The following is a 27,912-nucleotide window of genomic DNA, read 5'->3' on the forward strand; positions in this document are numbered from 1 at the left end:
GACTGGCGGAATTCGACGCCGCCGCCTCGCGTGGCTGTCGGCCGCCGCCACCCAGCGTCCCAGCCTGAGAATCGCAGGTGCCTGAAATTGTGCCCTTAGAGACGCATTCTCGGCCTCAGGCTGTGTCGCTGTGACCTGCAGAGACGCCTGGGGGACGCAAGTCCTCTGAGTCATCGGCCCTGCAGAGGGGCGCATCCGGGAGATAAGACAGGCTCCGAGGGCCCTTAGTTGGGGAAGGCGGGGCGAGGAAAGGGGGCCATAAAAGGGGTACCCCCCGGGGGGCTGTGGCAGAAGTCCTGAACCCTGACCTTCTCGACGGCCGGGCAGTGGCCGGAGGCCGACGTGGTGGGCGCCGCCGGGCGGGTGGGCGCTGGGTGGCTGCGAGGTGTCCTTCTCTTCACCTGCAGCGTTTCGCTGCATCGAGGCCCTGCAGACCGGCCTCGCCGGCGACCAGCTGGTGGTGGCGTGGCAGGGCTGCGACCGGGCTGTGGACACGTGGATGGTGGAGTGGCTCCCGGACCAGGACATGGACCCCTCGACCCTGTGCTGGGAACCGGTGTCGCAGGCCAGGAACTGGACCATGCCGCGGCGTGGCCGTTGTGGACCCGCAGGTAGCTTCTGAGTGGGATTCCACTTCATTTCCATCCGTTTTCAAATCTTCAACGCGGGCTGCAGAGCTGCGGACGTGGCGGACGGCATTTGACAAGCCCATGAAACACGCGTGTCTTGGCGTTTCCCGGCCGCCCTGGGCCGGGGGCCGGGCGTCGGACCTGCCTCTGGCAGGTTTCCGGGAGAAATGCCGCCTCCGCACCCGCGTCCGAGGGCCCTTCCCGGTGCCTCGACCATGTGGCCCGGGGCCCCTTCAGTTCTGGCGGCCGTTCCGGAGCCGGCCCTTCCGCAGGGGACAGGCGCGGGGAACCGTCTCTCCCGGGACGTCCCTGGTCCCTAGAGGGCACACGAATCAGGCTTTACCCGCCCACTCCCACCGGCCTGAACTCTTCTTCCCTCTTAACCGCACCTGCAGGGAGACTCGCGCCGGGGGGGGGGGCGGGGGGGCAGGCCAACAGAGCTAGACCGGGCGGTATCTGCGTGCTCCGGGGCGGCGCGCTGGAGACTGTCCCCAAGCCACACAGCGAAACCCGTGGCGCGGGGTCCTGGCCTCGCCCCTCTCCCTTCCGGGGCGGCTCTATCATTTCATCCAAGTGGCTCAGGTTCAGTTCTAAGAATTAACTTAAAATATTAGTACTGGAATGGATGCGAGAGAGTGTCCAACCTCGTCCCTCATTCCCAGGGGAGGAAGTGGAGAGAGAGGAGGGCCCGCCCTAAGCCTGAGGCCGCAGCTCTCGGTCTGGCGGTCTTGCACAAGCCGTGCTCTGCATTCTTAATGCTTCTCTCTCTCTGTCTTTTTTACAGACATATCAACACCTTTCTGCTGCTATAACATCTCGGTGTATCCGATGCTGCAAGACCTTGTGGGCGAGCCATACTCTGTCCAGGCTTATGCTGAGCAGGGTGGTAGGTGTGGCCCAGGTCCGGGGGGCGGGGGGCGGTGGGGAGCACTGGCCCGTCCAGCACGCAGCCGCGGCTGCAAGTGCCCGCAGGCCCTGTGTGCCTGAGGCCGCAGGGCCCGGGTTGGGGAGTCGCCGGCTTTCGGGGCAGGGTGGACGTCGGATGTCATCAGGTCTGAGCCCCGCGGTCCATAAATGGAGAGCTGAGGCTCAGAGGGGCGAGGACTTGCCCAATGTCCCAAAGGAACGGAGGGCAAACAGCTGCAGGCGGAAATGACGTTCCTTTCAGGCCGAGCTGGGCCTGCAGCGTTCACGGGGGGCGGGGCAGATGCCAAAGGTTGCTCTTAACTGCGTAGCAGGGAGGCAGGGCTTCCCGGTGAACCCCTCAGACTTCGTTTTTATCTTTTTGGAAGTTAACGCCTTCCAGCTTCACTGTGGAAGGTGGATCTTGTCGCTCAAAGCCGCCCATGTAAACATGCTCCGCCCCTGTGCGGTGATCACGGGACGGGTGTGAACAAAGGCACTGGCATCGCCTCAGAGTGAGGGGTCCACAGAAGGCCCCCTTCCTCCTCCTGCTCTGCAGGGAGGACCCCAGCGACCGACCTTGTTGGGCGAGCCGGCGCATACACTAGCTCGCCGCCCCTGCGCCCAGCGCGACTCCGGCCCGAGTGCCGGGCAGGCTCTGCAGGGGGCCGGCTGGGCTGCCTCCGTGGTCACGGTCTGTCCTGCTCTCCTGGGAAGTCCCGTCCGCAGGTCCCGCGGTGACGGTGGAGAGCATCGGCGTGAAGACAGTGACCATCACGTGGAGCGAGGTTCCCAAAAGCCAGAGAAACGGCTTCATCCGCAACTACACCATCTTCTACCAAGCCGAGGACGGGGCGGGTGCCTGTAAGTCTGCTGTGGCCGAGCCGGAAAGAGCCCCAGGGCCCAGAGTAGAGGCGACGGCAGGCCGGCCGGCGTCCCTCGGCGTCTCCGAGCCTCTCTGAACACGGGCCGAGGGCACCGACCTCTGGAGATTTTTGGAATTAGATGAGCGCGGTCTCAGCACCTGGACGTCCTGCAGGAGCTGGAGCTGGCAGTGTGATTTGGCCCGGTCGGGTCGAGCCGGCCCGGCGCCCTCCCGGGGGCTTCCTGCCGCTGCCCCGGACGGGGTGCCCTGGGCGGGCGGGTGGGGCGCAGACGGACCACGGCGGCGCCCCCTCCAGGAGGCGCCCTTTGCCGAGCCTCCGGCTGCCGCTGCCCCCTCATACTTTTTTCTTGAATCCACACTATCTGCTGACACCCTCGCTTCTGGCCCAGGCTTGGAGCTCTGTCTAGGCCAATTTTTTGTTACGATAGAATGCGTAGAAAATGGACCGCATTCACATTTTAAGGCGTACGGTTAGGGGCGCGCAGTGGTGCTGCGTGCCCGTCGCCCCCGCCCGTTTCCATCCCGAGCGGGAGCCTGTTCCACGCGTCAGCCGCTTCCTGTCGCCTCTTGCAAAAGCCGCTCCATCCGCAGAACCGCTCTCTGTCTCTCTGCGCTTCCTGTTCTGGACTTGTCACCTGCGTGGGATCCTGCGACGCGTGGCCTTGCATGTGGAGCCTCTTTCGCTGGGCACAGGGCTTCCCACGTTGATCCTTGGGGTGGCGGGTGTTCGTTCCCCTTATGGCTGAACACCACCGCGCGGAGGCGGCCCGCACGCTGTTTCTCCTTCATCCGCCCGTGGACCCCCCGGGTGTCTCCGCCTCCTGGCTGCTGGGAGAGACACCGCTGTGAGCGCTCCATGCGGGGTCTGGCGGGAACGCCAGCGTACGCTGTCTGTCTAGTCCCTGCTTTTGGTTCTCTGGGACGCATACCAACGACAGTGCCAGTTTAACCTGCTGAGAAACTACCCAACCTCTCCACTGAGGCGGCACCATTCCCAGCAGTGGGCGGGGTCCCGCAGTCTCCACATCCTTAGCGACTCTTGTTATCGTCCGTTTAAAACCCTGTCCCAGGTTTCCTCGTGGGCACCGCACAGAGTGCTCTCGTAGTGTGGTTTCGATCGGCACTTTCTTAACGACGCTGGGGCTGGGCATCGAGCACGGGCTTGTCGGCCATCAGAGCGCGGCCTTTGGGGTCTCCTCAGCCTCGCCCGTTTTCAGACCGGGTTGTCTTTTGGTTATTGAGTGGTGGGAGATGTTTTGTATATTCTGTCCCTACCAAAGACGTGATTTGTGAGTATTTTTTCCCGTTCCGCGGTTGTCATTTCACTCTGATAAGGTCGTTTGATGCACCGAAGCTTTTCATTTTGGCGAAGTCCGGGTTCGTCAGTTTTAACCGGTGGCTTGTGTGCTGGGTGTCGGACCTAAGGAACCGCCGCCCGGAGGACCGAGCGGAGGGCCGGGGGGTGCGGCGGCCGCGCCGGCCTCTGGTGTGCCCATCTCGCGCCGCTGGGGCGGGGCTCCGGCCGGCCGGCGGCGGTGCCTGACGCCCACGCTTTCCCCGCAGCCCGCACGGTCGGCCCCCGCACCCTGCGGTACAGCCTGGAGTCTCTGGCGCGAGGGACCCCGTACACGCTGCAGGTCATGGCCAGCACCCTGGCCGGGGGCACCAACGGCACCAGGATAAACTTCAAGACGCTGTCGATCAGTGAGTGTCTCCTTCCGGCCCCGGCGGGGAGAGGCGCGTCCGCCAGGGTCGGGGCAGCGGGGGGTCGGGGGGACGGTGCCTCAGCGGGAGGGGCCGCTCCCCAGCTCCTCGCCGTCCTTGCCCTCCCGGAGGGTGCGTGGGCGCAGAGGGTGGGGGCGCAGGGGACCGAGGGCTGAATTGGGAGAGACGGGCCGTCCGGCGCCTTCCTCACATGCCACCTTGAGGTTTGGGTTCATGCTCACTTCACTCTCAGCTCCCGCCGCGAGGCTGTCCCCCAGTTCACGGTCACCCCGTGGTGGGGCCTCGGAGGGAAAGTCCTGGTTGGACAAGCAGCACAGGCCCACAGGAGGGGACTTGCCCGCATCGGTTTTGGAGTTTTTTAAAGCAAAAACGTATATATAACATGTTCTACTCATCAGCTTTTATTTTAAAAATTGGAAGGAAGAAAAATTTAATAAATGCAACGGAAACGGAAACTGCATCGTAGCTTTGCACGGCAGTCGTGGGCAGTGCTCCAGAGGGACCCAAGGTGGGGCTGGCGGGGAGACGAGGGAGGAGGAAGGAGGAACAGGTGTGTCTGTTTTCCCACGTCCCGGAGTGAAAGACATTCAGTTTTAAGGATGTGCTACAACTGCTCTGCCCTGGCTGGGCGGCTCTGTGGGTCGGAGCGTCACCCCGTACACCTGGAAGGTGAGGTTTGACCCCCAGGCAGGACCCAGGCGCAGGCCGCAGGCGCGACCCCTGGTTGGGGCGCACACCGGAGGCCACCGACCGATCTTTCTTTCTCCCATCGATGTTTCTCTCTCTTTCCCTGTCTTCCTCTCTCTCCAAAATCAATAAAAACATACCCTCGGTGAGAATTTATTAAAAAAAAAAAACCAACCAAGACTTTTGAAGAATAAACATTTTATATTAAAAGCGAAGGAACAAATTTTGCAGTAACAGCTGCCGTCTGCTTTACGTGGCCTTGCAAGTCTCTCGTTCACCGCCTTTTCTAAAGAACAGACGCAGCTTGAACGGCTCCGGGAGACGCGGACACAGAGCGCGTTTTTCCCGAGAGACCCTGTGGCGTTTTCGTGGGCGAACGCTGTGTTCTCGCAGCTCTTTTTGAAATCGTGGGGCGTCTCCTGCCTGGAGTGCTTTGCCCCTACCTTTGCCCAGAGGTTCCTTCCCATTGGAAACGTGAGCTCAAATTTTGCTTCTCAAAGACGCCGATGGCATTTGTTGCCTGGACCCTTCTCCTGAGCGCGAGCTCCTCCGGGAGAGCGGGGGTCGGCCGGTCCCTGCCCGCTGCTGGCTGTCTTGCTACCCGGAGTTGTGCGCGGTGCGCAGGGAGGGCTCGGTCGACAGTCACGGAGCGAATGGCCGGGGGGGTGGCGGGGGAGGCCGGGCGCACGCTGCCGAGCTCACGCAGGGAGGGCGGGGGGGAGTGGGAGCCACACACGCCGCGTTTTCTTTTTAACTCACGACCTGGACTGAATGGAAAGGGAAGAGTAAGGCGTGTGCAGCCGAAGCCCAGGGAGAAGGACGGTGGCCTGGGCCCGGGGCCCGGCCGGGAGGGCCCACCGCGCTCACGGCTGCTTCTCCCTGCAGGCGTCCTGGAGATCGGCCTCCTCACCCTGCTGGTTGGCAGCGGGCTGCTCATCCTCCTCGTCCTGGCGGTGACCTGCGGTCTCAGGAACCCCACGTGAGCTCACAGCCCACCTGCAGCGCGGGCCCGAAGACCGGGGCGAGGGACGGGTGGGGAGCGACGTGGGGTGGGGGGCGCCCCGCAACGGGTGGTGGCCGTCCCTTCATTGGTTCCCTGCTGCTGAGCATCCCGTGCCCTGCCCCGGGGTTCCCCGCGCGCTGGCGGGACGACGGGACTGCCTGCCCGGCCCGAGCACCGGCCCTGTGGAGGCCAGGGAGCGCCAGCCGCCCCTGGGCTTTGTCGGCCGGGCTCAGCTCCTGGGCCCCGAGCCGGGGAGAAGGCCCTTTCTCTCGGGGCCTGGGGGGTCCCTGAGGGCAGGAGGGCTCAGGGCAGGCAGAGCCGGTGCTGGAGCCCGTGGGCTGAGGAGTTAAGGTGCCGGCTGGCCACCAGCCCAGCATGGGCTGCTCCCGCTCTGGGGCAGGGAGGGGGGCGGGGGCGGGGGCCACTGGCTTGCCCGCTGCGCCCCAGGGGAGGGTGGCTTGGCTCTGGGGCGCGGTGCTGCCCTGCGGGCCAAGGGCTCCCTGCTGGCGGCCCTCCCTGCCGAGCGGCCGGCCCTGGGCCCCTCTGCCCAGCAGCTGAGCTCAATTGTGGTCGTGCTGCCATCGGCCTCAGCTGCCAAGTGCAGATTTTTGCCCAGCCGCCGGCACACACTCTTGGGCACCTGGCATGCCTAGCAAGCTCCCAGGGGCGCCGCCACCACCGCGCGGCGGAACCGGGCTTCGAGGGCCCGCGCGGTCGCGGGGGCCGCCCCCAGGGCGCAGCCCCGCTCTTCCCGGGGGGCGCGTCTCTGAGCGATGGCCTGGGCGGCCCGGTGTCAAGTGCAGGGGTAGGGAGAGCTCTGTGTGGGACAGGCCCCCTCCCGCCCGCCCCGCGGTGGCCCACAACGTCACTCGCATCCTGCCCGTTCCCCAGCGCGGGCCAGGAGCTCAGAGCCGCGGTGTCCGTGCGGAAAGCTCCTGGGACTCACTCCTGTTGGGAAACCCCTTCTCTTGCAGCAAGTCCAAGTGCCCGTGTTGGCCTCAGGTGCCCAACCCTGCCCAGAGCAGCATCGCCATGTGGCCTGGAGACGGCCTGCAGGTAAGCCGCTCCCGGGCGGCGGCGGGGGGCGGGGCGGGGGGGGGTGCGGGGCGCGGCCTGCTCCCACGGAGCAAGGGGGAGCGGGAGAAAGACAGTTGTCCCACCCGTAGGACCCGCCCGCCGGATCAGCGAGCGAGTACCTAGCTCTCTGAGTGGTTGGGAAAACAGCCGCGGTGACCGAGAGGCCACCTGGAGCCCTGAGGGGACCCGCTGTGCACAGGCCCAGGACAGCCAGGCGCCCAGGGGCCCAGAGGCGGGGAAGGCGCCGCATGCAGCTTGCCCGGCCGGCCAGAGTTCGCGTCACCCTTGAGCTGGAGTGGGTTTCCCAGCGAATGACTCAGAAGTAGAAACCCTCTTTTTTTCTTTCTTTTTTTTTTTCTTTTGGTGACATTTAAAATTGAAAACAGTCCTGAAAAATTTAAGGCTGAATTCCTTGCTCCCATGGAAATAAGCCCAATCAAATACGGCCTTTAAACCGTGCGCGTTGGGAGGCTGTGGCCGCGTCTCCTGCTGCGGGAATTTTTAACCTCACCCCTTGTCTCAGCTCAGAGTCTCTTTTTTGACATGGACGTTTTAAAATTATTTTTGCTTATACCTTTTACCTTTTGTTGCTTGGGTTTCTATTTCCTCCTCTCCGTCACGGGCCTTGTGAGGCCCTGCTTGCCTTCCTCCTCCCCGAGTGCTGCTAAGTGAGCAGGGCCGGCCCCCGCGGGGTGCGCCGGTCCGGGCGCCTGGGGAGCCGGCTGCCGCGCTGGCCCCGAGCCCGCCCTCCGCGGACCCTCGGCCGGCTGGGCTCTGGCAACACGAAGGCGACGAGGAAAACACTGTCCCTGGCACAGGCCACCGGGGGTTCCTGGGAGGCGGGCAAGTCATGCGGGTCTAGGATTTCGGTTTTTCCAGCTCTGAGGGCCCCGTGACGCTCTCGCCTGGGCTGGGCCTTGTGAGCGCAGGGCGGGCGCCAGGCGCCTCCGAAGATCCACTGTCCCACGATGCGCGGGATGTGCTCCTGCTCCCGCCCGGCGCGCGTGCCAGGCCTCCTAGTAGGGCACGTGCAGGTGGCGCCCCCTTCTGGCCGCAGGGGGACGGCGGGGCTGTGCCCCGCCTCGTGAGCGCTCGGTTCGCCGTCCACAGTCCCCACGTGACCCTTGGGGGTGTCCCTTTTTCTTTTTCAGAATACGCTAAACCTGAAGGAGTTCGAGGACTCTGTGAATATGCAGGACAGGATTCTAAAACCATGCTCTGCCCCCAGAGACCTTATTGACAAGGTGGTGGTGAACTTTGAGAATTTTCTAGAAGAGGCTTCCACAGAGGAATCCGCGAAGGGCCAGGAGAATATTTTGGGAGGAGAAACGAACGAGTATGTGACCTCCCCCTTGAGGCTTTACAGCCCCCCCGGGAGGAGTTCCGGGGAGCCCCTCCTGGCGGCTGAGGTGGCGCCCAGGGAGCCCCAGCCCCCGCGCTCCAGGCGCCCGGGGGGCGAAGAGCCACTCCTGCCCTCTGCTCAGGGCGCCGGGCCAGCCCGTGCCCTCGAGGACGGAGCCGCAAACCCCTACTTGAAGAATTCCGTGACGACCAGGGAGTTCCTCGCGTCTGAAACCCGCCCAGGCCAAACCCCACGAGGCATCTAGAGGCCACCCAGCTCGGCCCCTCGGCGCCTCGGAGGGCGGCGTCTGCGGGGCGGCTGGCAGCCCGGCCGGGCCCCTGCCTGTGGCTGCACGGCCAGGAGGCGCCCACGGGACCCGCCGGGCGCATGACGCAGGAAACGCCACCCGCTTCCTCCATTCCGCGGGTACGCCCTTGCTGGGGCCCGTGGCCGATGGACTCGGGGGACAGTGGGCCCTGAGGCGATGTGTCGGCCTCCCCAGGAGCGGGGTTAGGGTTGTGGCGCTGGCCGGGGCTGCCTCTCCGAGTCCCAGGACAGAGCTCCCCCATCGCCAGAGGACAGCCTCACGGGAGGGCAGCGCCTCTGCTCTGTCACCTTGGCCTCCGGGCTCCCCTCTGAGTCACCCCTGAAATCCTACCTGTGTTGTCCCTCAACGTGGGGCGGGGAGTGGATCCCCCCCGACGGTGGCCCAAGGCTCCTCATCCCCCTCATTAAGTATTGAGCATCCGAGGCAGCGCCCCCCACTCCGCACCCCGAGGGCTCTCTCCAGGCGCACCGTGCGGTGGCCGCCACGAGCCGGCAGGTCCACATGCTCCGCTGGCCACGCTGCCCAGCGCTGGCCCCCTGCCCTCTGTGCTGCGCCCCAGCCTGGGGTAGGACACCTGGCATTTCAGTGGCTTGTGTCCTCGAACCTCCAGCTGACTCAGAGCCCCAGGATGAGGACGACCCCCCCCCGGCAGCAGGGGTGCCGAGGCTGGCACCCAAGCTGTGCCCACTGGGGGCTCCCCGCCTTCGAGCCAGCTGAGCACGCAGCTCGGACAGGCCGGGGAGCCTTGCGCCTCGGTGTGACAGCCGGGCTTGGCTGCCTGCCCGGGGGCTGGAGGCTGGCGCTGGGCTGGACCCTCAGCCCAGTGACATCAGAGGCTTCCTCACGTGTGGCCGTGACTCCTCTGGCCAGGGCGGCCGAAGGGCGAGCGTGAGCGGCCAGGCCGCCAGCTCAGCGGCGCAGAAACCCGCTTTGCTTTCCGGGAGCTGAAACTCGTCCCGGCCCCAGGCCCAGGAGTGGCTCTGGAGGGTCTGGGACTCTGGCCCTGTCCACCCTGGGACTGGTCCTGGGTGCGGAGGGTCAGCGGAGCGGCAGGGTTCGCCCCCCGCTCGGTGTCCGCCCCAGGCTGGTGTCGGGCGCCTGTGGCCCCACCCGCCCTCCAGCGTCGCCGGCCGCTCTCCGCAGCCAGGGGCTGCGTCCCGACCACGGGCACAAGCCAGCAGGGCCGCTGCCCGGAGCTCTGTCCTCAGCCTCAGGCGCCTGCAGCGCTCGCCCAGACCCTCCTCTCCTGCTCGCAGCACAGCCGGCTGGTCCCCGCCCCAGGTCCCGGGGGCAGGGAGGGACGGCGCGCAGGGACTCGGAGGCTCCCAGCTGTGGTGGGCTCCCCGCCCTGCCACCCGCCACCACCCCGCGCCCGGGCTCCCAGCACCGCTCTTCTCACCCCACCTCGGACCGCGCGCTTGCCGGGAGGCGCCCCCCGTGCCCACCCGGTTCTCTCTCCTGGAACCTCTGCCCGGCTCCGTGGGGGCCTCCTCGGGTTCTCGGGGGGCCGTGCCACGCGCCGGGAGCGAGTCCCCCCACCGTGTCTGTCTGCCTCTGCGAGAGGCTCTTGGAGCTAAAGCCTAGCAGCCCGAGCGGTTTCAGGGACAGAGGGGGGGCCTCCGTTCTCCCTCTGCCCCTCCCACCCCGTGCCCCCCACCCCCCACGCTGGCTTCCGCCGCCTCTTTTCTTCCTGTTTCCATCCCTACTCTCCCCATCAGCGCCTTCGGGGCGTTTTCTATGTTTACTGTGCAGCCTTTGAGAGGGAGCGGGGAGTCGGGGGGCCTGGCTCAGGACAGGACGGATGGTGGAGCTTCCCGGGGTGTCCGCTCCTCCTCCAGAGCTGGGGGGGTTTCCCAGGAGCCCTGGAAACTCAGTCCCCAGCCTCAGGCGGCTGTTTACGGGGGTGCCAAGGACGCAGCCGCTGCTGGTGGCCTTCCTGTCCTGGGGTCGCGCCACGGGCTGTCCCGGCCTGGCGCCCTGGGTCGCCTCTGCGGCTGGGCAGGCCCCCTGCATGTTCTCCGTTCCCGTCAGAGACACGAGAGGCCACGACGGGAAACCTGGGTTTCAGCGAGGTCACGGGAAGCGGATAAAACCCCTGTTTCCTGGGGCTCTGGGAGCCGCGCAGCTGCTGCGCCGGAGCCTGCCGACCCCTTCCTCACGCAATGATGCAGAGGCCAGGCTGGCAGCCTCAGAGGTGACACTGGGGGGGGGGGGCAGCAGCGAGGGGGGTCGGGCTGGTCCCAGCCTCCCTGTGGCCGCCGCTCCGGGGCCCCTGAGGGGACCCTTTCCCCACCCCCAGCCCTCACAGCCTCTGTCCCCCCGACGGCTCGGGGACGGGGGAGGGCTCGTCATCCCTCACCTCAGGGGTTCTCAGCCGGTGACTGTCCCCACCCCGACACTTGGGGGCGCTGTGAGGGGTAGGGGCCCGTCTTCGGCCCCCAGTGCCCAGAGTGGCCCCGACAACGGGCATCCAGCCGAGGGTCAGCGCCGCGCGGCCCCCTGTTCTGGGCTCGGGGCGCCCGCACGGCCGCGGCTCGGCAGCCGGGACCGACGGCCCCAGGGGCTCTCTGCTTTTTCTGTTGCTATTTTTCTCTTTTGTTGGAACTTTAAGCTTTGTGTGGGACGCAGCGGCACAACAGCAAACCCTCGAAGTGGCGAGGACTCCTCTGTTCTCTGTGTGCTCCCGCCGCCGCCCTCGCGGCGGGGCCGCCCGCGGATCCCTGGGGGCTCCCGGCGCCTGCGGCCGCTCCCCACTGACAGCCGCTGTCCCTGCCGCCGCCGGATGCTGCCCGCTGCTGGGCGTCGGTGACGAAGCTGCGCCGTGGCCTGCGGCGCCGAAACCGCTGGGGAGCTCGTCGTCCCACCTGTATTTACTGTCTGCACGTCTGTCTGTTGACCTTCCGGGACTCGGAATCGCCGCCGGACTTTGTCACCGAGGGGACAGTGTGAAAGGTGGTTTCGCGGGGCATTTTACGAGGAGTTTCCCAGCGATGCCCCCTGGTTCGTGGTCTTGAGGAAACGCCCACTGGGGGCGGGGCGCGCTGGGCCGGAAGCGCACGGCGGGGTCCGCGTCTCGCACGAAGAGCCGGAGAAGGGAGCCAGACGAGGTGGCCGGCCGTCCCGTGGCCCCGCGGCTGTGACGGGGCCCTGGGGGCAGCAGGGGCAGCGTTCCCAGGAGCACGGGCCGCCTCGCTGTGTGCGCAGAAGCCCCGCGGCCACCGGAGTCAGCACCGACGGCTCTGTCCGCCCTGTCCGAGCGGGGCCACGCCGGTGACAGGACGGGGCGGGGGAGGCCCGACTCACGCCCCAGCAGCACCAGGCGGCTGCCCCGGGGACCCTGGCTGCGGGCCGCCGGCTTCCTTTTCGCGACTGGCCCTGCCCATCACGGCGTGCGGGGCGGGGCAGGGCGAGGCATCCGGGGCCGGGGCTCGGAGAGGGGAGCCCCGTGTGCGCAAAGCGCAGGCGGCCTGCCTGCCGTCCCGAGGGGGACGGGAGCGGGGAGACGCCGCCGGGACGGAGGCCCTGCGCCCCGAAGCTGGGAGGCTGGGCATGAGGGCGCTGGCGCGGCAGGGGGCGCCCTCCAGGAAGCGCTCTTACGAGCCGTTTGTATTTGACCTTTCAAACAATAAAGCCGCAGTCCCGTTTTAATGTGACGTTATGCTTCCGTTTTAAAGTTTTACCTGTCGCGGGTTAAAAACGAGACTTCAGAAGGTAAACGTCCGACGTCACCAGGGCTCGAGAGTGTCCTGCCGCGCGGCCAGCAGTCGGAGGGGGCCCTGTCCTGCCAGGACCCCCTGGGCCCGCATCCCGCGCCCCCTTCGCTCCCCTGGGCGGCTCTCCTGGGCCCCTGCCGGCCCCCAGCTCCCTCCTGTCCCTCTGCTGCTCTTCCAAATGGCGTGGCCCCCACTTCGTGGGGGATGTGCCCCCAGCTGTGCCCCCATCAGGCCGGACTTTGCGGATGGTCTCAGAGGCGGAGGTGGCCCTGGCTCTCCCCACCTGTCCTGCGCTGTCCCTTCAGCTTCTGGACCTGCCTAGGCCACTCCCCTCGACAAGGAGGGGGACCGGGGACATGCCGCGGTCCCGGCCTCCGCGGCCTCTCGCTCCCCACAGACTGGCCGTGGTCCAAGGGCAGAGTGAGCCACGTGCCAGCAGCAGCTTCTCCCGTAAGAGAACTTCGTGGCTAGAACTTTCTAGAGACATAGAAAGAAAACACCTCAGAGCAGACCGTCTAGGGACAGGCAAGGACTCCAGACTGGCCTCCTGAGGACCCAAATCTACCTTCCCCTGCTCCCCGGGGCGGAGCCTGGCCCGAGCCCTAGCAGAGGCCGAGCTGTCCGTCCGCTTTGTCCTGAGGCGACAGGGTCGGTCTGTTGCAGTGTCTGGGCCTTGTCTGAGGCCAGAGTCTGCCGAGCCAGGCAGGAGCCACTCCCAGGTGGAGGGAGGTGCAGGCGTCACCTCACGGCCAGCAGAGCCGCCTGGAGGACCGGCCCCGCCCGCGACCACCCCGCGGGGAGACGTCCGGTCACGCCGCTCTGCAGGGACAGGCCCCCGTCCTGAGGGGCACAGCGAGCGCTGAGAGTGGGAACTGGGGTGTCCTCGGCTGGCGGACCAGTGGGAACCCCCAGAGAAGGGGCTGGGGGCCGGGGGGCCCGGGCGGGCAGGGCCCAGTGCACGAGGGCTCCCTCTCGGTGCAGAACCTGGGGGGTCAACACGCAGACTGGACAGAGTGGGGCTCCGCCCCCTGGGAAGCAGCCGCCCGTGGGCGGCCGGGTGCCGGCTCCCTGGCGTGAGGCGTGCGGCCCTCAGAGGGTCTGCGCTCCACGCCTTGTTCACAGGAAACAGCCCACAGGGTGGGGGACGCGCCCGGTGGCCTTTCCAGATTAATCAAATGCTTCAGACGCTGAGCCAAACGTTTTTTCTCTGTGAGTCAGCATGTGAGCCCCATCCCGCCCTGTGCATGGTCTGTGTCCAGCCTGTGTTCTCCTCCAGGAAAAAACACAAGTTCCAGGAAAAGCACGGGCTGGCCGTTTGCTGACTTCCAATGACGAGATAACAGCAAAGTCAGGATGCCTCCCCCGCTGGTTCCCAGCAGCGGCTCGTACTCTGAACGAAGTGGGGGGGACCTCCAAAGCCAGCGTCTCTGGAGCCCGAAGACACGCTTTCCATCCCAGTTCTCACTCTTCTCCGCCGACGGCCCGGTCCCCATGGTGCAACAAAACAAATCAAACCACACCCTCCCACACAAACCCTAAACAGAAACTTCTAAAAAGAGCAGCCCCCACACAGAACACAACGAAACTCAAGGGTCCTACTGCCCAGTGTCGCCCTTGAGTCGCCCGGCTCCCGGCCTGGGCCCGGCACCTGCTGAGTGTCCCACCTGAGAAGCCCGGCAGGCGGCCTCCGGCAGGGAACCGCCGGGGAGGGCGCGGAGCGGGCGGGCGGGCCCTGCCAGCTCCTCAGAGGCAGGGGCTCCAGGCGGGGGCCGGCTGGCGCCGGCAGAGAGGCTGATGCGCCCGGCTGCGAGCCCACAGCCCCTATTCCCACAGAGCCTGGCTGTTAAGAGGGGCGCACAGACAGGGACCCTAAGGACCCTTTCTGAGTTTGGTAAAGTGGGGCCAGGTGAGTGAACCCCGCCTGTTCGGGAAGCTGCCTGACACCACCTGGGCCCCCGACCCCCGGGGCAGACCTGCCCCCCCCAGCAGGGGCCAGGCCCCACCGGTCGGAGCTCCGTGCTGCTCTGCGGAAGAAGCCAGGCCTCATGGGGCTGCACATGCGCCCTCGGAGGGCAGCTGGGCGGGTGCTGCAGTGCCGCTGCTGGTAAGCGACAGGGCCCAGAGGGTGTCCCGGCCACGGCGAGGGGCCTGGGCTTCCACTCTTGGCCCCCGGGCCGTCCCGAGGCTCCCCCGGGCGAGCCACTTGCAGGCACCTTTGGCTGCACGCGTGGAGGCCGAGGAGCCCAGAGGCCCCGGGAGGGGGCAGCCGGGCAGGGCTCAGGACACGGGCCGGGGGGCGGTACGCCCTGGGAGGGCTGCCAGGTTCAGCACTGAGCACACAGCACGTGCGGGGGTTTAACGCGCACCCAGAGGGTGTCATTTGCTGGTCTGCTGGCTGTCCTGGCCGCCGGACCCCGAGTTTGAGGCAGAAATGGGGGGCCCAGCCCGAGAATTGCCGAGGGACCCGTTTGCAGGGCCAGCTTCGCGGCTGCTCCCTGGGACCTGCGCGAGCCCTGGCCCCCGAGCCGGGCCTCCTCCTCTGCGGAGAGGGGGCAGGAGCCGCCTCCTCGCCACCGATCCCCCGCGGTGGGGGTGGGGGGGGTGCCGACGCGGCCGAGCCGAGCAGGAGCGGGCACCCGGGAGCAACGGGTCTGCGCATCGGGCTTGATTTTGTTTCGTCCGGTTTGTGGGGCGTTTTGAGTGTGGGGCTTGTCTTGGAGGAGGCTGACTGGTCAAGGAAGCTCAGTCGTGTGAGGAACCGTCTTCCTATGATGAGTAAGTGTAGGCTCAGATCGGCCACTCATGGTGCTGGTTGCTCAATTCATTTTGTAAGGGGGGGCTAACCCCCCTGAAACAGGGGAGGGGTTGGGGCTTTGCCCCTGTGTCTGGAGACCTGGCCCCTTGCTACACACAGCAGCAGGAAGAGGGGCAAAGGCGGCCCGCCCTGGCCCTCCTTGGTCGGACGGCTGGACACTCCCGCTGGCTCTGGACACACCCGGGATTCTGGGAGAGGACTTCGGAGATGGAACGTGCCAGAAAGCAGAAGGGCAGCTGGTCCTTTCCCCTGCCCCAGTGGGCCTGCCGACTGCGGCCAGGCGGCCTGGGAGCGGGGGCCGGGGCACAGGCTCCGAGAGCTGCCTGAGGCTGGACGGCGGCCGGGGACCAGCTGAGCCGCCAACGTTCATGACACTTTGGGTGGGAGAAGAGGTTCCTGGCGCAACCCCGACCTGAGCTGGCTGAGGGGGCAGGGTGGCTTTTCTGTGGGTGTCTTGGAGGGAATGGCTGTGAGGCAGAAGGGTGCTGTTATTCCCAAAGACCCTGGTGACAATGGGACCGTGGACAGATTTTTGTCCTTGCGGTGTTTTCAGCTGGTGCTCCCATGCAGTAGTTGTGATGACAAATATGGAAACAGCTATTTTTGATGTCATACTCAGACTCCTTCTTTCTCCTTACTTTTGTTACCCAGATATTTTAGGCCGACACTTGCCATTAAATAACAGATTGCTTTCTTTCCCACCGAACTCTGTCTTTGGAGATTTGCCTGGTAGGTGGTGAGCGGTAGGACCCGCCCCCACCCCCCCACCCCAGTTGGTTCAGTAACAATTTGGCCTGGGGCCGAGGTCGGGAATGGGCTGGCCCAGGGCGGGGACTTGCGGGCGAGCGGCGACCGGGCACAGGCACTGGCCGAGCGGGGGAGGGGCACACCGAGCTGATGGTGGCAGAGGCAGGAGGCAGGTGTTGGCTATTGGCTGCCCCACTCCTGGGGATGGGGCGCTGGGCTGGGGAGCGCCCTCTGGGCTGGGCGCGGGGGTGGAGAGAGAGGTGCAGCGATTGGGGACGGTGGGCGGTCAAAGTCAGCGCAAGTGTGGCCGGGGGAGGGAAGGCCAGCGGGGACCCGCTCTGCAGATTTTGCGGCCGGGGGCTCAGGCCATGAAGTCGAAGGCCTCAGCCCCTCTCCCCATTTCCTCTCGCTCAGAATTCTTCAGACCTTAGACAGCGACGATGACGTCTTTGTGAGAAACAGAAAGAGGTGCCCCCCGTCGCTCTGGTTCCCGAGCCGTGGCCTCTAGCCCGGATGTCACGCCACGTCCAGACCCCTCCGCTCACGAGCTGCACATGTTTCTGAGGCCTCGGCCCCTCCGACTGCCCATCTCCCTTTTGCTCCCTCCTCTGGCCATCGACCCGTGTCATTGGGTCCGCGGGGGGCCCTGCCTCCCTCCTCGTCAAACACCCTTCCCGCACCTGCCTGCAGGGCCCTGCGGTTTGCCCCTTCGTCCCGTGCGCGCGAGGTGTCGCACTGACTGATCCGCAGGTGCCGAAAAGACTGGCGCCGCTGGAGTGAACCCCACGTGATCACGGTGCGCGGTCCTGTTAAAGGGCAGCTGACGTTGCTTCGCTAACTCTGTGCTTGGTTGAGAATTTCTGCATCTATGTTCACTGGGGGTATTGGCCTGTAATTTTATTCTTTCTTGTGTATCCTCCTCTTGTTTTGGTAACACGGGCCTCATAAAATAGTTTGGGAGCCTTTCCTCCCCTTCAAGTTTCTCAGATTTCCTTTTTCTGGTTTTCCTTTTCCTTTGTTTGGTGGAAGCCTCCAGGGAAGCCCCCGGCCCCGGCCTCCCTCCCGGGGGCTGGGCGGGCCTCGCCCTTCCAGGAGGATGAGACACAAGTTGGTCTCGGTTGGTTCTCTTTCTAGGAGTCAGTCCCTTTCTTCCAGGTTGTCCCGTGCACAGTTGTTGTCATGGTCGCAGGCGAGGGGAGCGGGACCGGGGGAGCCCTGCCGGCTTCGCCCCTCTCCGTGGGGGCTGTGGCCAGGGTGGGCGGGACACGGCCCGTCCTGGGACCCCGGGGCGTGTCCGTGGCCAGGCCCCCTTTTCCCCCCATCAGTGCCACCTCCGTCAGTGCCACCGACCAGGCCGCCGGCGCTGGGTCCGGGAAGGAGGGTGGAGGCAGGTGTGGACGGGGCAGCGGTGCTAATTGTCCGCAAAGAGGACGTGGGCTCCTTCTCAGCTCCTCGCCATTAGAGATGGCCCGGGGACACCCTTGTGAGGCTCCTGGTCTAAACACGCCCTGGAACCCCTCGGCCCCCCGCCATGCGGGGCCCCGCCCGCCCTGGCGCATGGGGACAGGGACTAGCGTGGGCCCGGGCCCCTGAGGCCAGCCGCTCGGCCCCCCCAGGGAGGGAGCTTGCCGGTCCTGACGAGGGGAGGCCGGGCCTGCGTCCTAGGGCTGAGACCCGCGGGGCCCCTCCGTGCCCACAGGGGGTCGCCCTTCGGCCGTGTCCCGGCATCCAAGGCGGGGGGCGCAGGGGAGCCCTGTGCCTCTCCCTCTGCCCATTGGCCACATGGCCTCTGCAGTGTCGGGGACCTGACCTGGGCTCCCCGTCTTCTGCTCCAGCCCCTCCGGCCTCCACCGGCACCAGAGAAACTCTCCTTACCGGCTCCCCGCCCCAGGCCTCGCCCCCTGGCTGGCCCCTCACCCAGCGATAAACGTGTCTCCTCAGAGTTGTCCTGCTGGCCCGGTCTGGGACCTGCGACCCTCCCGATCTCATGGGGGGCAGAGGCCCAGCCCCCTGCTGGCCACGCCGGTCCCTGAGAAGGCGGAGCTGAAGACGCCGGCTCACCCCAGGGCCTCGCGCACGCCCGGAGCCTCCACCCCTGGTGCGCGGGGCCACGGAGCTCCCGCCCGCCCCGCCCGCCACCCTCTTTACTCTGCCTGACAAGCGATGGGGGCAGGGGCGGGGGGCGGGGGGCGGGGGGCACTGGCGGCATCAACCACGACCCCCTTTGTCCTGGGAGCAGCCAAGGGCCTGAGGCCTGCAGAGTGGCCTGCGCAGGACCCCTCGTCCGGGAATGGGGCTGCTTGGTTCTCAGGAACCTGGTGCAGACGAGAGACGCCTGTTTCGTGTGGTCTCAAATTCAGTAAAAAAGGCTGCGACCGGATGTCTCCACGGAGCCTTCCTCTCCGAGCGCCGAGCTCAGCGATCCCACGTCACTGCTTTGCTGCTCTGCCCCGAGGGCGGGCGGGCGGGCGAGCACCAGCCGCGCCGCCCCGCCCCGCCCCCAGCCCCAGCCCGTGCCCGCGGCCTGTCCGCCCCCGGCCGTGGTCGTGTGGTCACGCTGGGACTGACGGAGGCCCGACTGGAGTGTCCTTGACTGTCTGCGGAAATCACACGTTTGGACAAGGGCGGGTGCGGGGCCGGCGGCAGCTGGGTGCTGTTCAGAGAGGTCCATAAAGAGTCTCCCACCCTGTTCTCACGTGTCAGCTGCAGTTTAAATCTCACGTTCAGCCTGACGCAGGTCGCTGAGGCGGCGGCAGCGCGCCCAACCGAGGGGCACTCCGCCCGGGCTGACGGCCCCGGGTCCCCGGCAGCCTGTGCCCGCCCCCCCGCACAGCCCTGCAGAGAGGCGCCTCCGCCCGGGGGTGCAGGCCTAGAACCGCAGCTGTTGGCCTCAATGTGAAACGAGTGTTTTTCCCCCCGAGGCCGTTTCGCTGAGAGGCCCCCGAGAGCGCGTTCCTCAGTGTCTCGTGTTACCTGTTCCCTCCCGAAGACCCGAGCTCCGCCTGGAAGCCTGGGCCGGTCACCACAGAGCTGCCTGGGAAGGGGCCAAAGGCAAAATCCAGGGACTTAGTCACGACTCCCCTGTCATGGCCTCCACATCAAGCACCTCTGGCTTCACCGGGGACAAGCTCCGGACAGCCTCCGTCAGCAGGGCGGGGGTGCGAGGTCAGGTCAGGAAGACCACACGTGCGCACGCCCAAGGCGGCCGGGGGACCGGGGTAACGTGTCACCGTGGACACCCGGGGGCGGCACGAGGGCTGTTTCCAGGGACAGAGTCCTCAGGCCGCGTCCCAGCCAGCCGGGCGGAGGGGACAGGGCTGAGCGCCGGGAGACGGCTGGGTCCACGGGGGCCGCCCGACGACGAGGGACCCCCTCGCCCACGTGAAGATTCGGGGAGCGGGGGCCGCGGGCAGGAGCGAGCACGGGGAGCGCGGGGAGCCCGGCTCGCAGCAGAGGCGTAAGCCCCGTCTCTCAAGGGCATCCATTCAGGTTGGCGGGAAGCTTTGCTCGAGGACATTCTTGTTAAGAAATCGGGGAACCGCTTTACATCTGGGGCTGCCTTGAATTTAAGCCCGGGAGGGGCTCGGAGCCTGGTTTGTGGGGCCTACACTTGTCTGATGCCTGTTTTTTTTGTTTTTTTTGTAAGATTTGGGAGGGGAGGGGGAAAGAGAGAAACATCCCTGTGTGGTTGCATTTCGTGCACCCCCTGCTGGCGGGACCTGGCCCGCAACCCAGGCCTGTGGCCTGGCTGGGAATCGAACTGGCGACCCTTTGGTTCGCAGGCCGGCGCTCAGTCCACTGAGCCGCACCCGCCGGGGCACGTTCTCTCTTTTTGAAGGCCGAGCCCGAGTCTAAGCGTTGATTTCATCTTCCCAGGGCAGGGCACCTCCTTTTTCAAGTTTCTTCTCGCGGGGTGGGGGGGAGGTTGGGCAGGTCCCTGGCCCGTCGGCTCGTTTTCCTCGACTGCGGGATGAGGAGGTGGAGCAGGATGCGGACCTGGAAGAATCCACCTGCCTTTCATTTTGTTTGGGTTTGCTGTGTTTTGAGCACACATGTTGGTTTGGAAAAGCTTTTGCTCTTGGGGTGGGTACGGGGTCAGGGGAGGCTCTCACGTTGGAAGTGGAGAAGAGGGAAGTTTCTGACCTGCCGCGGCGCCGTGAACGCCAGGCGAAAGGAACCGGGGGCACGTGCTAAAAATAAAAGAGTTCCTTTGCAAACGAACCACCTGTCCTGTCGCCTCTCCTTACGAGCTTCACCAGCAGCACGTCGCTTGGAGGCGAGTGGGCCGGGCGCCCGCCCGGAGCCGGGCGGGCGGCGGGCGCTCAGCTCCCTAAGACAAACAGCGGCCGCCTGGTCTCCCTGGTCTCAGGGCGCAGCTGGCCCTCAGCTGCGGTGGGGAGGGGAGAGCAGGAGAAAGGAAGGTCTGATTCTGTTCCTGGCCTAGGGGAGGATTTTCCAGCCGAGCAAGGGACCTCGGCCCGGAGGACGTTTCGGGCGAGGAAACGGTGCGCAGAGGCTGAGAGGGCGGAAGGAACGCGGTGCGTCCGGAAACCAGGGAGAGTGCGTCTGCCGCGGCCGCAGCGCGCGGCGGGAGGGCCGGGCCGGGCCGGGCCAAGGCCCCGAAGGTGGGGCGCGATGGCCGGTGCAGGCAGCGTGGTCGGAGGGGCCAGGACGTCAGGCCCCATGGACGACAGGGCTCCCCGTGAACGGGCCGAGGAGGAGAGGCGGCGACCCGCCCAGGACAGGAGGAGCAGGATGTGATGTGAGCCCCGGGGGGAGGGGCGCTGTCCCTTTTCTTTGGCGAAGGAGTGAGACAGTAGGAACCGCGCGAGGGCAAACTGCTCAGGGAGCGGCTTTCAGGTGCGCGGTTGGAGCAGGTGCGTGCGCCGGGGGAGGTGGCCCCAGCGCTGAGCCCGGGGCGTGGGCAGGGTCTTGGAAGGAAGCGGGTTGGGAGGGGAGCCTAGGGGCGCGGGTGCTGGTGTGGAGGCAGGGACGGTGCGCAGAGGGGGCCCGTCGAAAGCAGGCTCCGGGGACACGCAGGCTGTGCAGGCCGCTGGCGCCGCCCGGGCCGGGCGTCTGCTTGAGCAGCCGGGGACATGAGCCCACGGGGGCCGTGGAGTCAGGGGTTGGGGGCCCGCTCTGCGGTCAGCCAGGGGCCTCGCGGTTCCGCGTCTCCAAGCCCAAGCCTGTAAACGGTTCTGATGTTTACCTTGTAAGATCTTTAAGGATTTAATGTCCCGAAGCAAACATGGCGCAGCTGGTCTGCATCTGCTGACCTCCATCGGCCCCGCACTGGCATGCGGCCCCGTGGGCAATGGGACACGTCCTGGGCAGGCGGGGCACCGAGGAGCCCCTCCAGTCCCGCCCCACAGGGCACGCGGCGGCCCGAGATCCTTCCGCAGCGTGGCCTGCACGATGGGCAAGGCCCGCGCCACCCTGCCCTCCCGCCGGCCGGCTGCCCTCGCCTCCTCTCTGCGCCCGCCCGTGCGGGCCGTCCCGTCGCCGGCTCTCGGCGCCTTCGCGCGCCTTTCAACGTAAATGGCCCCCCGCAGGCCATTCCTTTAGAAGCAGGGGCCCTGCCCCACCGAAGGCTCACAGAACCACCTCCCGAGGATTTACGCGTTTAAAGGCTGTTGCTGGGGACTGGCTTTTTCTGGCTGCAGCCCAAACCGCAGGTCACCTCCCTCTGGGAGCAGCCTCCTGGCTCTCCCCGGTCCCGCCGGGAAGGCTGCTCTAGCCAAGGGGCCTGGCCTGACCACGCGGTGCCTCAGCCAGTGTTCGCCCAGGCGTCTGGGAGGCCCAGGGCTCCTGGCCGCTCGCTGCTCCGGCCTGGAAGGCCTGTGCGCGGCCCAGGCAGAGGGGGTGGGGGGATGCACGCACTCCGAGTGGGTTCTTTCTCTTGCCCACTGGACACTGCCCCGCCGTGTGAGCCCAGGACGATTCCAGTTTCATAAGCTACGTAAACAAGCGGGCGTGGTTCTCACCAAACAGGTGTGGGGGGCGGGGGCGGGGGGTGATTCCAGCTCCACCTTTGCAATGGGCGACGGGCGTGACCGCGGTTGGTGCACGTAAACGCGACTGGGTTTGAATATCCAGGTCCCTGAAACTAAGCTCTGCCTTCTCCTGACCTTTCGCTGTTGGGGGAAATTAACTATAATCTAAGAAACAAAAAAGTTGCACTTTGAATTTAAAAGTAGCCTTTTCTCCCTCAGTGGAGACAGACCTGTTTTAAGCTGCTGAGAAACCAAGCAGCCCTGCTGCGGTTTCCTCGGTCGTTGGAGAGCCGGTGGCCACGACGGGGTCAGGCACTGGTTCCCCAGACTTGGCGGTGCCTCCCCTTCCTCCTCGTCCTGCCTCAGTTTCCCCTTGCTCCTGCTCTTCGGTTTACTAACGAGCCAAAGTGCTGGACTTAAACACGGACATAGAAGCAGTTTGCTGTACTGAGTTTCACGCTTGTCTTTTGAAAGCACAGAAGGAATGTTTTACTTTAAAAAAGAAGAAAGCTTAAGCCAAGAATTAGACTTGTCCCCCCGTCTCTGGGCCAGGGGTCCGGGACGCTGGGTGGGGGCTCCGTGATCACCTTGGAATCGGAGCCCGTGGCAGAAATCTGGGTGAGACGAGAGGCAGCACCGGAAGTCAGGCTGAGCCTGCGAGGGCCACGCCCAACACCAGGTTCCACACAAAGGAGTGCACCGCCCCACGCCAGGCGCGAGAACACAGCGCGTACGGGAAGGGGAGAAGCTAGCGTGTGTCTGGGCCGTGGGCTCTCTTCCGAGGGGGCCCGCGGTAGGTAACACCTGACCGCCGAGGTCCTGCAGGTGCACCGGCTGAGCAGGTCCGCCCGCATACAGGGCGGCCTCGGGCAGCCGCGTGGTGCTGTGTCCACGGTGCCCCGTCACTGGGACCACGGCCAGACCTCCCGGCAGCACCGCGCCTCGGTGCTCGGTCGGTCCCGCGTCAGCCCAGCAGGATCGACTGCACTGCAGGGCGGGAGGCTGGGCTCCCGTCTTTGTAAACCCACGAAACCGGGGAGCAGATTTGCCACCTCTGAGTCCATTCTGTGTCCTAAAGGCCAAGACAGCAGGGCAATCCTCTCCTCACCCCCACGCCGGCCGCCCTGCGGCCTCCCAAGGCCTGTGCGAGCCACGGAACCCTCAGCGTCTACTCCGCCAGGAGACCCAGCGCCCACGGTGACACCGTCACCTCAGCCGCCGCCTTGTGACACTGAAGGGAGTGACCACACACGGAAATTCCAGCAAGAATTTATTCCATAAATTTACTTAAAGGATTATAGGTGATACATGAGTACATATACGGTAACATTTAGAGTTATGTCAACATAAAAAACAACGGCTGTGGTTACGAGCTCATGCAGTTCACTACAAAGGTGAAAAACACGTACAACACTCTCTAGACGAGCCTGGTCCTGGCGCTGGGCCCGCGGCCCTTACAGGGGAGGCGGGGCCAGGAGGTGGAGCCGCGGCCCAGCAAACCGCGCCTGGGCGCCCACTGTCCGGTGCGCGGACGCTGCGAGCCAGGGTTCTCAAAGCCGACCTTTTAAGCCGCCCCTTCGTGACACAGCCCCATCCGGGGACTGTGCAGCAGCACTGGGAACATGCAGTCACCGTTCAGTGCTCACACGCCAGGGACAAAAGCCCAGGGACGCCCTGTCACCACGGCCCCAGGCGTGTTTTCATCACAACCGGGGGACTTTAAAGGACAGCTGGGCCGTGCGGAGGGACTGCCCACGTGGCACCGTGGATGGCGCACAGGGCTGCCGCCTCCCTCTCCCCGCACGGCCGCCGGACCACTGTGCCCGCGCGCGAGCCGAGGCATAGGGTGCAAAGGACGTTGGTCCCGAAAGGTTCTGCCCTGGGCTGTGATAGGCTTTTTGACCTAGGCTGGACTCCTGTGCAGAAACCGCCCGAAGGAGCCGTGGTCGAGGTGACAGGCTGCGAGTCCGCCCGCCGCCGCCCGAGATCCATGGCGACACCCGCGTTGGGCCGAGGGCGATGCTGGGCCGCTCTATGGCTCCGTGTCCTCTCGATTCACAGAAAGGTGCAAAAAACTTTTAAAAGTACTCTTACCTGGGCAAGAGAATCTACCCTGACCTACAACAAAGAGCTACCCCAACAAATTTTAACTGAACTGTTTTAGGTAGTGTATTATGTGGACATTTTAGCCATCTCAGCGTAGTTGGAACAGAAGGATGTGGTTTAGAAAGTTGTTCTGAGAACCAACCGGAGGAGAGCGATGAGGCGCACAGGCCGGTGCACTCGCTTCGCAGCGTCTCGCTCTGCCGCGCCCCCAGACGCCACTGTTTCTATGATGTCCGGGCCAGACCCCCTTCAACCAGCACAAAGGGGCGACGCGCCGAAGGCTCTGGAGGCAGCGCGCGCACTTTTTGGCAAAGCTTAAAATTAAAGTTTGATTTTATCATCCTTTAAGTACAAAGCTCTCCTGTTTATGATTTCCAATTCGTCAATTTATGCCAGTTAACAGAAATAGGGAACTCTAGTACATAATTATTTCTCCTTGGTATGTCACAATTTAAATTAACTGTGGGTAGGAAAAAAGACATCTTTCAAAATCTGATCTCTATTTACAAAGCTACTGTAAGTGGCCCACTTTAAACATGACCTTTCATAGACATTTTAAGTGTTTCAACTCCACTGACCTTTGACCTCACACTATGCTGGGGCCACCGGCCGAACTGGGGGGGGATGAAATGAGAGGAACTCGTGGGCAGAGCACAGAAGGGGCTGGGAACCGGGCCACTGCCTCTCCCCCCCTCGCAGCGGGAGCCTGCTCCTGAGTGCCGCGGTCCCTGCTTTCCGCTTTCCCAAGGGCCTCAGTTCCCAGATTTGAACGGGTTTGACATCAGTCTTCCTGCAGCGATTGGCCCCACCTCGCGGGGGCGGGGGCGGGGCTGCTGCAGACACCGGAGCCGACAGCCCCACCCAGCGACCTCAGGGGCGGGGGAGGATTCTGTCCGCAGGGAGGCCTTCTGAGGAGCTGGCCAGGCTTCACGCTCAGCTGCAGGCCTGACGGTTGACGGCAATGAGCCCCTCACGTCTCACACAGACCGACCGCAGAGCCAGGAGCCGCGGCCCTGCCAACAGCGCAGTGGACACGCAGCGCAGCAGAGATGATGCAAGACGGGCCACCGCAAAGCCATTCTGCACGGAGCGCAATTTCACCTGTTCTTCTGGGGGTAAAGCTGTATATTTCACGTTGGCGATCAAATAGCCACTTACTTTCTGCGCGTGGTTCAGACCCAGCATGGCCTCCGGGGTCCTGTGGCGGGAGCGGGGTCCGCGTGCTGCGTTGCCTTCGGCCCACACCTCCACGGAGAAACGCGTTCCGACGACATCCTGTCTTCAGTGGCCCCCTCACGGGAGGTCACGTTCTGCAGCGGCCCCTCTGTGCGCAAGTTCACATTAGAACGTCCCCTCTTCTAACTGCTGTTTCTTGTGAGGGAGATTACAACTGAACGTGGTTACAGTACCGTGACTGCGTATCTTGAAGAAATGAAAACTCAAATAGGTAAAAATTTCTGGGACGGCCGTTCATGAGATACACCTAGTCCTGCTGTGGCCCAGCCTCTGACGACTGGTGTGAGTGGCAGCGACGCCAGTCACCTGCGGCGGGGGCCTGAGGCCCGGTCCCTCCCCGACACCCCCGTGCCCACGCGTCCTCGTCCACGGCCAAGCCCATCACTCGCCCGCGCAGGCGGCCGCAACAGCGCCCGCTCCGCCCCCCTGTGCCCCCCGGGGAAGGCCTCAGGCAAGGACGCGGCCAGAAGACAAAGCACGAAGTGCAGAGAGGCCGGACGGCGACAAGGTTCTGAGAGGGGCCTTGGAGGGCGGCGTGGCAGCCGTGGTCGTGCGCCGGTTTCCTTGGCCTTCTGTTGTCCAGTCGCTGCTACAAACTCCGTTAAATTGGCTCACTTCTGTAACGTAAAGGACAGAAACACAAAACGTCTCTTCTCGGGAGGCCCCGCGCCCTCGCCCCTGCAGCGCCGGCCGGGGGTGGGCGGTCGTCCTGGATCCCGTGCCCCTCGCGTCCGCTCCCCTCAGGCCCAGCAGGCGCTCAGACAGTGACCGCTGACCAAGGTCAGAATGTACATCTTGGGGGGCTGGTTTTGTTTGGGTGGGTACAGCCCAAATCCTTTAACTCAATTTGCTTTCAACACCTACTAGAAGAAAGGAGTTTCAATCTTGGGTTACTGAAAAATAAGAACAAAACATATTAAACTGAAATATATTTGAGGCTGAAGACAATGTATAAAGTGCTTCATCAACCAAACTGTGAAATCTTAACGGGAAAGGTCAACAGTGTTTATACAGAAAAATGTTTTAAGCCTTTATAAATAGCAAGAACTTTTTAAATGCTTCAGACAGCCTGTGAAGTCTGTTCCCAGCTCCTTCCCGGGCAGGCTGCTGAGTCTGTGAAACGCGTCTTCCAACAGGGCGCTACCCGGGAAAGCCGTGCTGGGAACGTTGAGGTGGCGGACGCTCCTCCACTCCAACACGAGTGTCCGCAGTTGGCCAGGCACGGGCTGCAGGCCACTGCCCTGGGGCTGGCGGGGGAGCGCCCGGTCTGTCAGCGTGACGACAGACGGGCGCCCTCCTGGGTCGAAAAGGGGACGCGGGCGGCCGAGGCGGGGTCTGGCCCTGTGGGCTCACTCCGCCCCTCCCTGCGACGCCGGCCGACGGCCTTCGCTGCAGTCAGTAGGGCCGCACACAGAGCGTCGCTGCTTGTCACTGAAACGCCTGTTCTCCAGGCAACCGCGCAAAGTGCCTCTGAAGGCCCGAGGAGCTTCCCATCTCTCCGCAGTGCGAACGCCCCGAAGCGGCCCAGCCCCCTGGCCCCTGGGGGTGGGGGGTCGGTCTCTGTAGTGTGTGATGTGGGTCCCGGCTCCCCGGGGGGGCGGCCGTGGGGAGCACAGGCCGTTCTTGTCCTCCAGGTCAAAGGCTTGCCTTCCGTGGGTGTCGGCCGCCACCTCTGAGCTCGGTGGCCGTGCGGCGCCGGCTCTCACTGGGGCATGTAGCCGCCACGCCGCACCGTCTGCGGCAAGTAGCTCTTGGGCACCCCTTCGTCGAGCGCAGCCTCCGTCCCCACAGTTTCCAGTCCCTCGATGGGTCCCTCGGGGCCTGGGCCCAGAGCCTCTGCCACCAGGGCCTCCGGAAATGCCTTCCCCGGCCCAGAGACGTGGGCCCGAGAGGTGGGGTGTGCGACGAAGTCCTCCTCGTGGTCAGGGGACCCCCGCCCGCACCCTCTGAACTGCGAGGCGCCCGCAGCAGGGGCGTGCGGGCTGCCGCTCTGCGGGAAGGGCGGGTGTCCGGGTGGCAGGCCGTCGACGCAGTCTGCCAGTGGCAGCTCCTCGGAGTCGAGCAGCGGCTGTGTGGACTCGGAGCGGGAGAAGGCCTGCGCGGGCGGCGCCTGGTGCCGGTAGCCGCCGTGCACCACGGTGGAGTACTGCACGGTGCTGGCCGCGCTGCGTGCCGATGCGCTGTCCTCGCTGCTGCAGATGCTCGGCCGGGAGGACGAGAGGCACGAGGAGCCCCCGATGCCACTGCTGTGCCCCTCTGTGACGGCCTTGTCCTTTCGGAACAGGTCCAAGGACTTCAGGTCTTCCGGGAGGGGCTTCTTGTCGTTGGCTTCTATTTCCACAATGCTCACGTCGGTGACACTGTTGTCTGAATACATCTGATCTTTCGAGCTGAAATTGTGCTGAAAGAGAGGGAAAATGGGTCATCGCCATGTGTGCGTTCATCCAGGCGCTGAGCGCACGCGTCCCCACGCAGAGCTGACTTGCGCACACGCTCCGCTGCCCCCAGGTCCCTGCCCGTGGCCTGACCCGCAGACGCTGCCGGGTCACCCAGAGGCGTAGCGGCCCGCACAGTGCTCACGCTGCGCGGGTGCGGCGGCCCGGGGTCGCTCGCTGGACGGGACAACTAGGAAAGGGTCATAAAAATCAAGCTCAAATGACAGAAGTGTCATAGAGTATAAACGTATACATCCCATTTTAATCCGTTAATATAAAATTCAAGA

General features: G+C 65.1%; 2 protein-coding genes across 2 annotated transcripts in view; one reads left to right on the plus strand and one right to left on the minus strand.

Moving 5' to 3' along the window:
• IL31RA (interleukin 31 receptor A) overlaps positions 1-8,517 on the plus strand; it is a 29,840-nt gene extending 21,323 nt beyond the window's left edge. The window contains exons 8-14 of the mRNA XM_054575367.1: positions 408-590; positions 1,414-1,515; positions 2,250-2,396; positions 3,982-4,122; positions 5,716-5,809; positions 6,808-6,889; positions 8,062-8,517. Coding sequence (XP_054431342.1) covers positions 408-590; positions 1,414-1,515; positions 2,250-2,396; positions 3,982-4,122; positions 5,716-5,809; positions 6,808-6,889; positions 8,062-8,517 — 1,205 coding nt within the window. The remainder of the gene's footprint in view (positions 1-407; positions 591-1,413; positions 1,516-2,249; positions 2,397-3,981; positions 4,123-5,715; positions 5,810-6,807; positions 6,890-8,061) is intronic.
• Positions 8,518-24,832: 16,315 nt separating this feature from the next.
• IL6ST (interleukin 6 cytokine family signal transducer) overlaps positions 24,833-27,912 on the minus strand; it is a 41,819-nt gene continuing 38,739 nt past the window's right edge. Inside the window, exon 16 of the mRNA XM_054575349.1 lies at positions 24,833-27,591. Coding sequence (XP_054431324.1) covers positions 26,893-27,591 — 699 coding nt within the window. The 3' untranslated portion in view covers positions 24,833-26,892. The remainder of the gene's footprint in view (positions 27,592-27,912) is intronic.

This window comes from Pteronotus mesoamericanus, unplaced genomic scaffold (genome assembly GCF_021234165.1).
Source record: "Pteronotus mesoamericanus isolate MK-2021 breed Mesoamerican mustached bat unplaced genomic scaffold, CSHL_Meso_final contig_29, whole genome shotgun sequence".
Classification (NCBI taxonomy): Eukaryota; Metazoa; Chordata; class Mammalia; order Chiroptera; family Mormoopidae; genus Pteronotus; species Pteronotus mesoamericanus.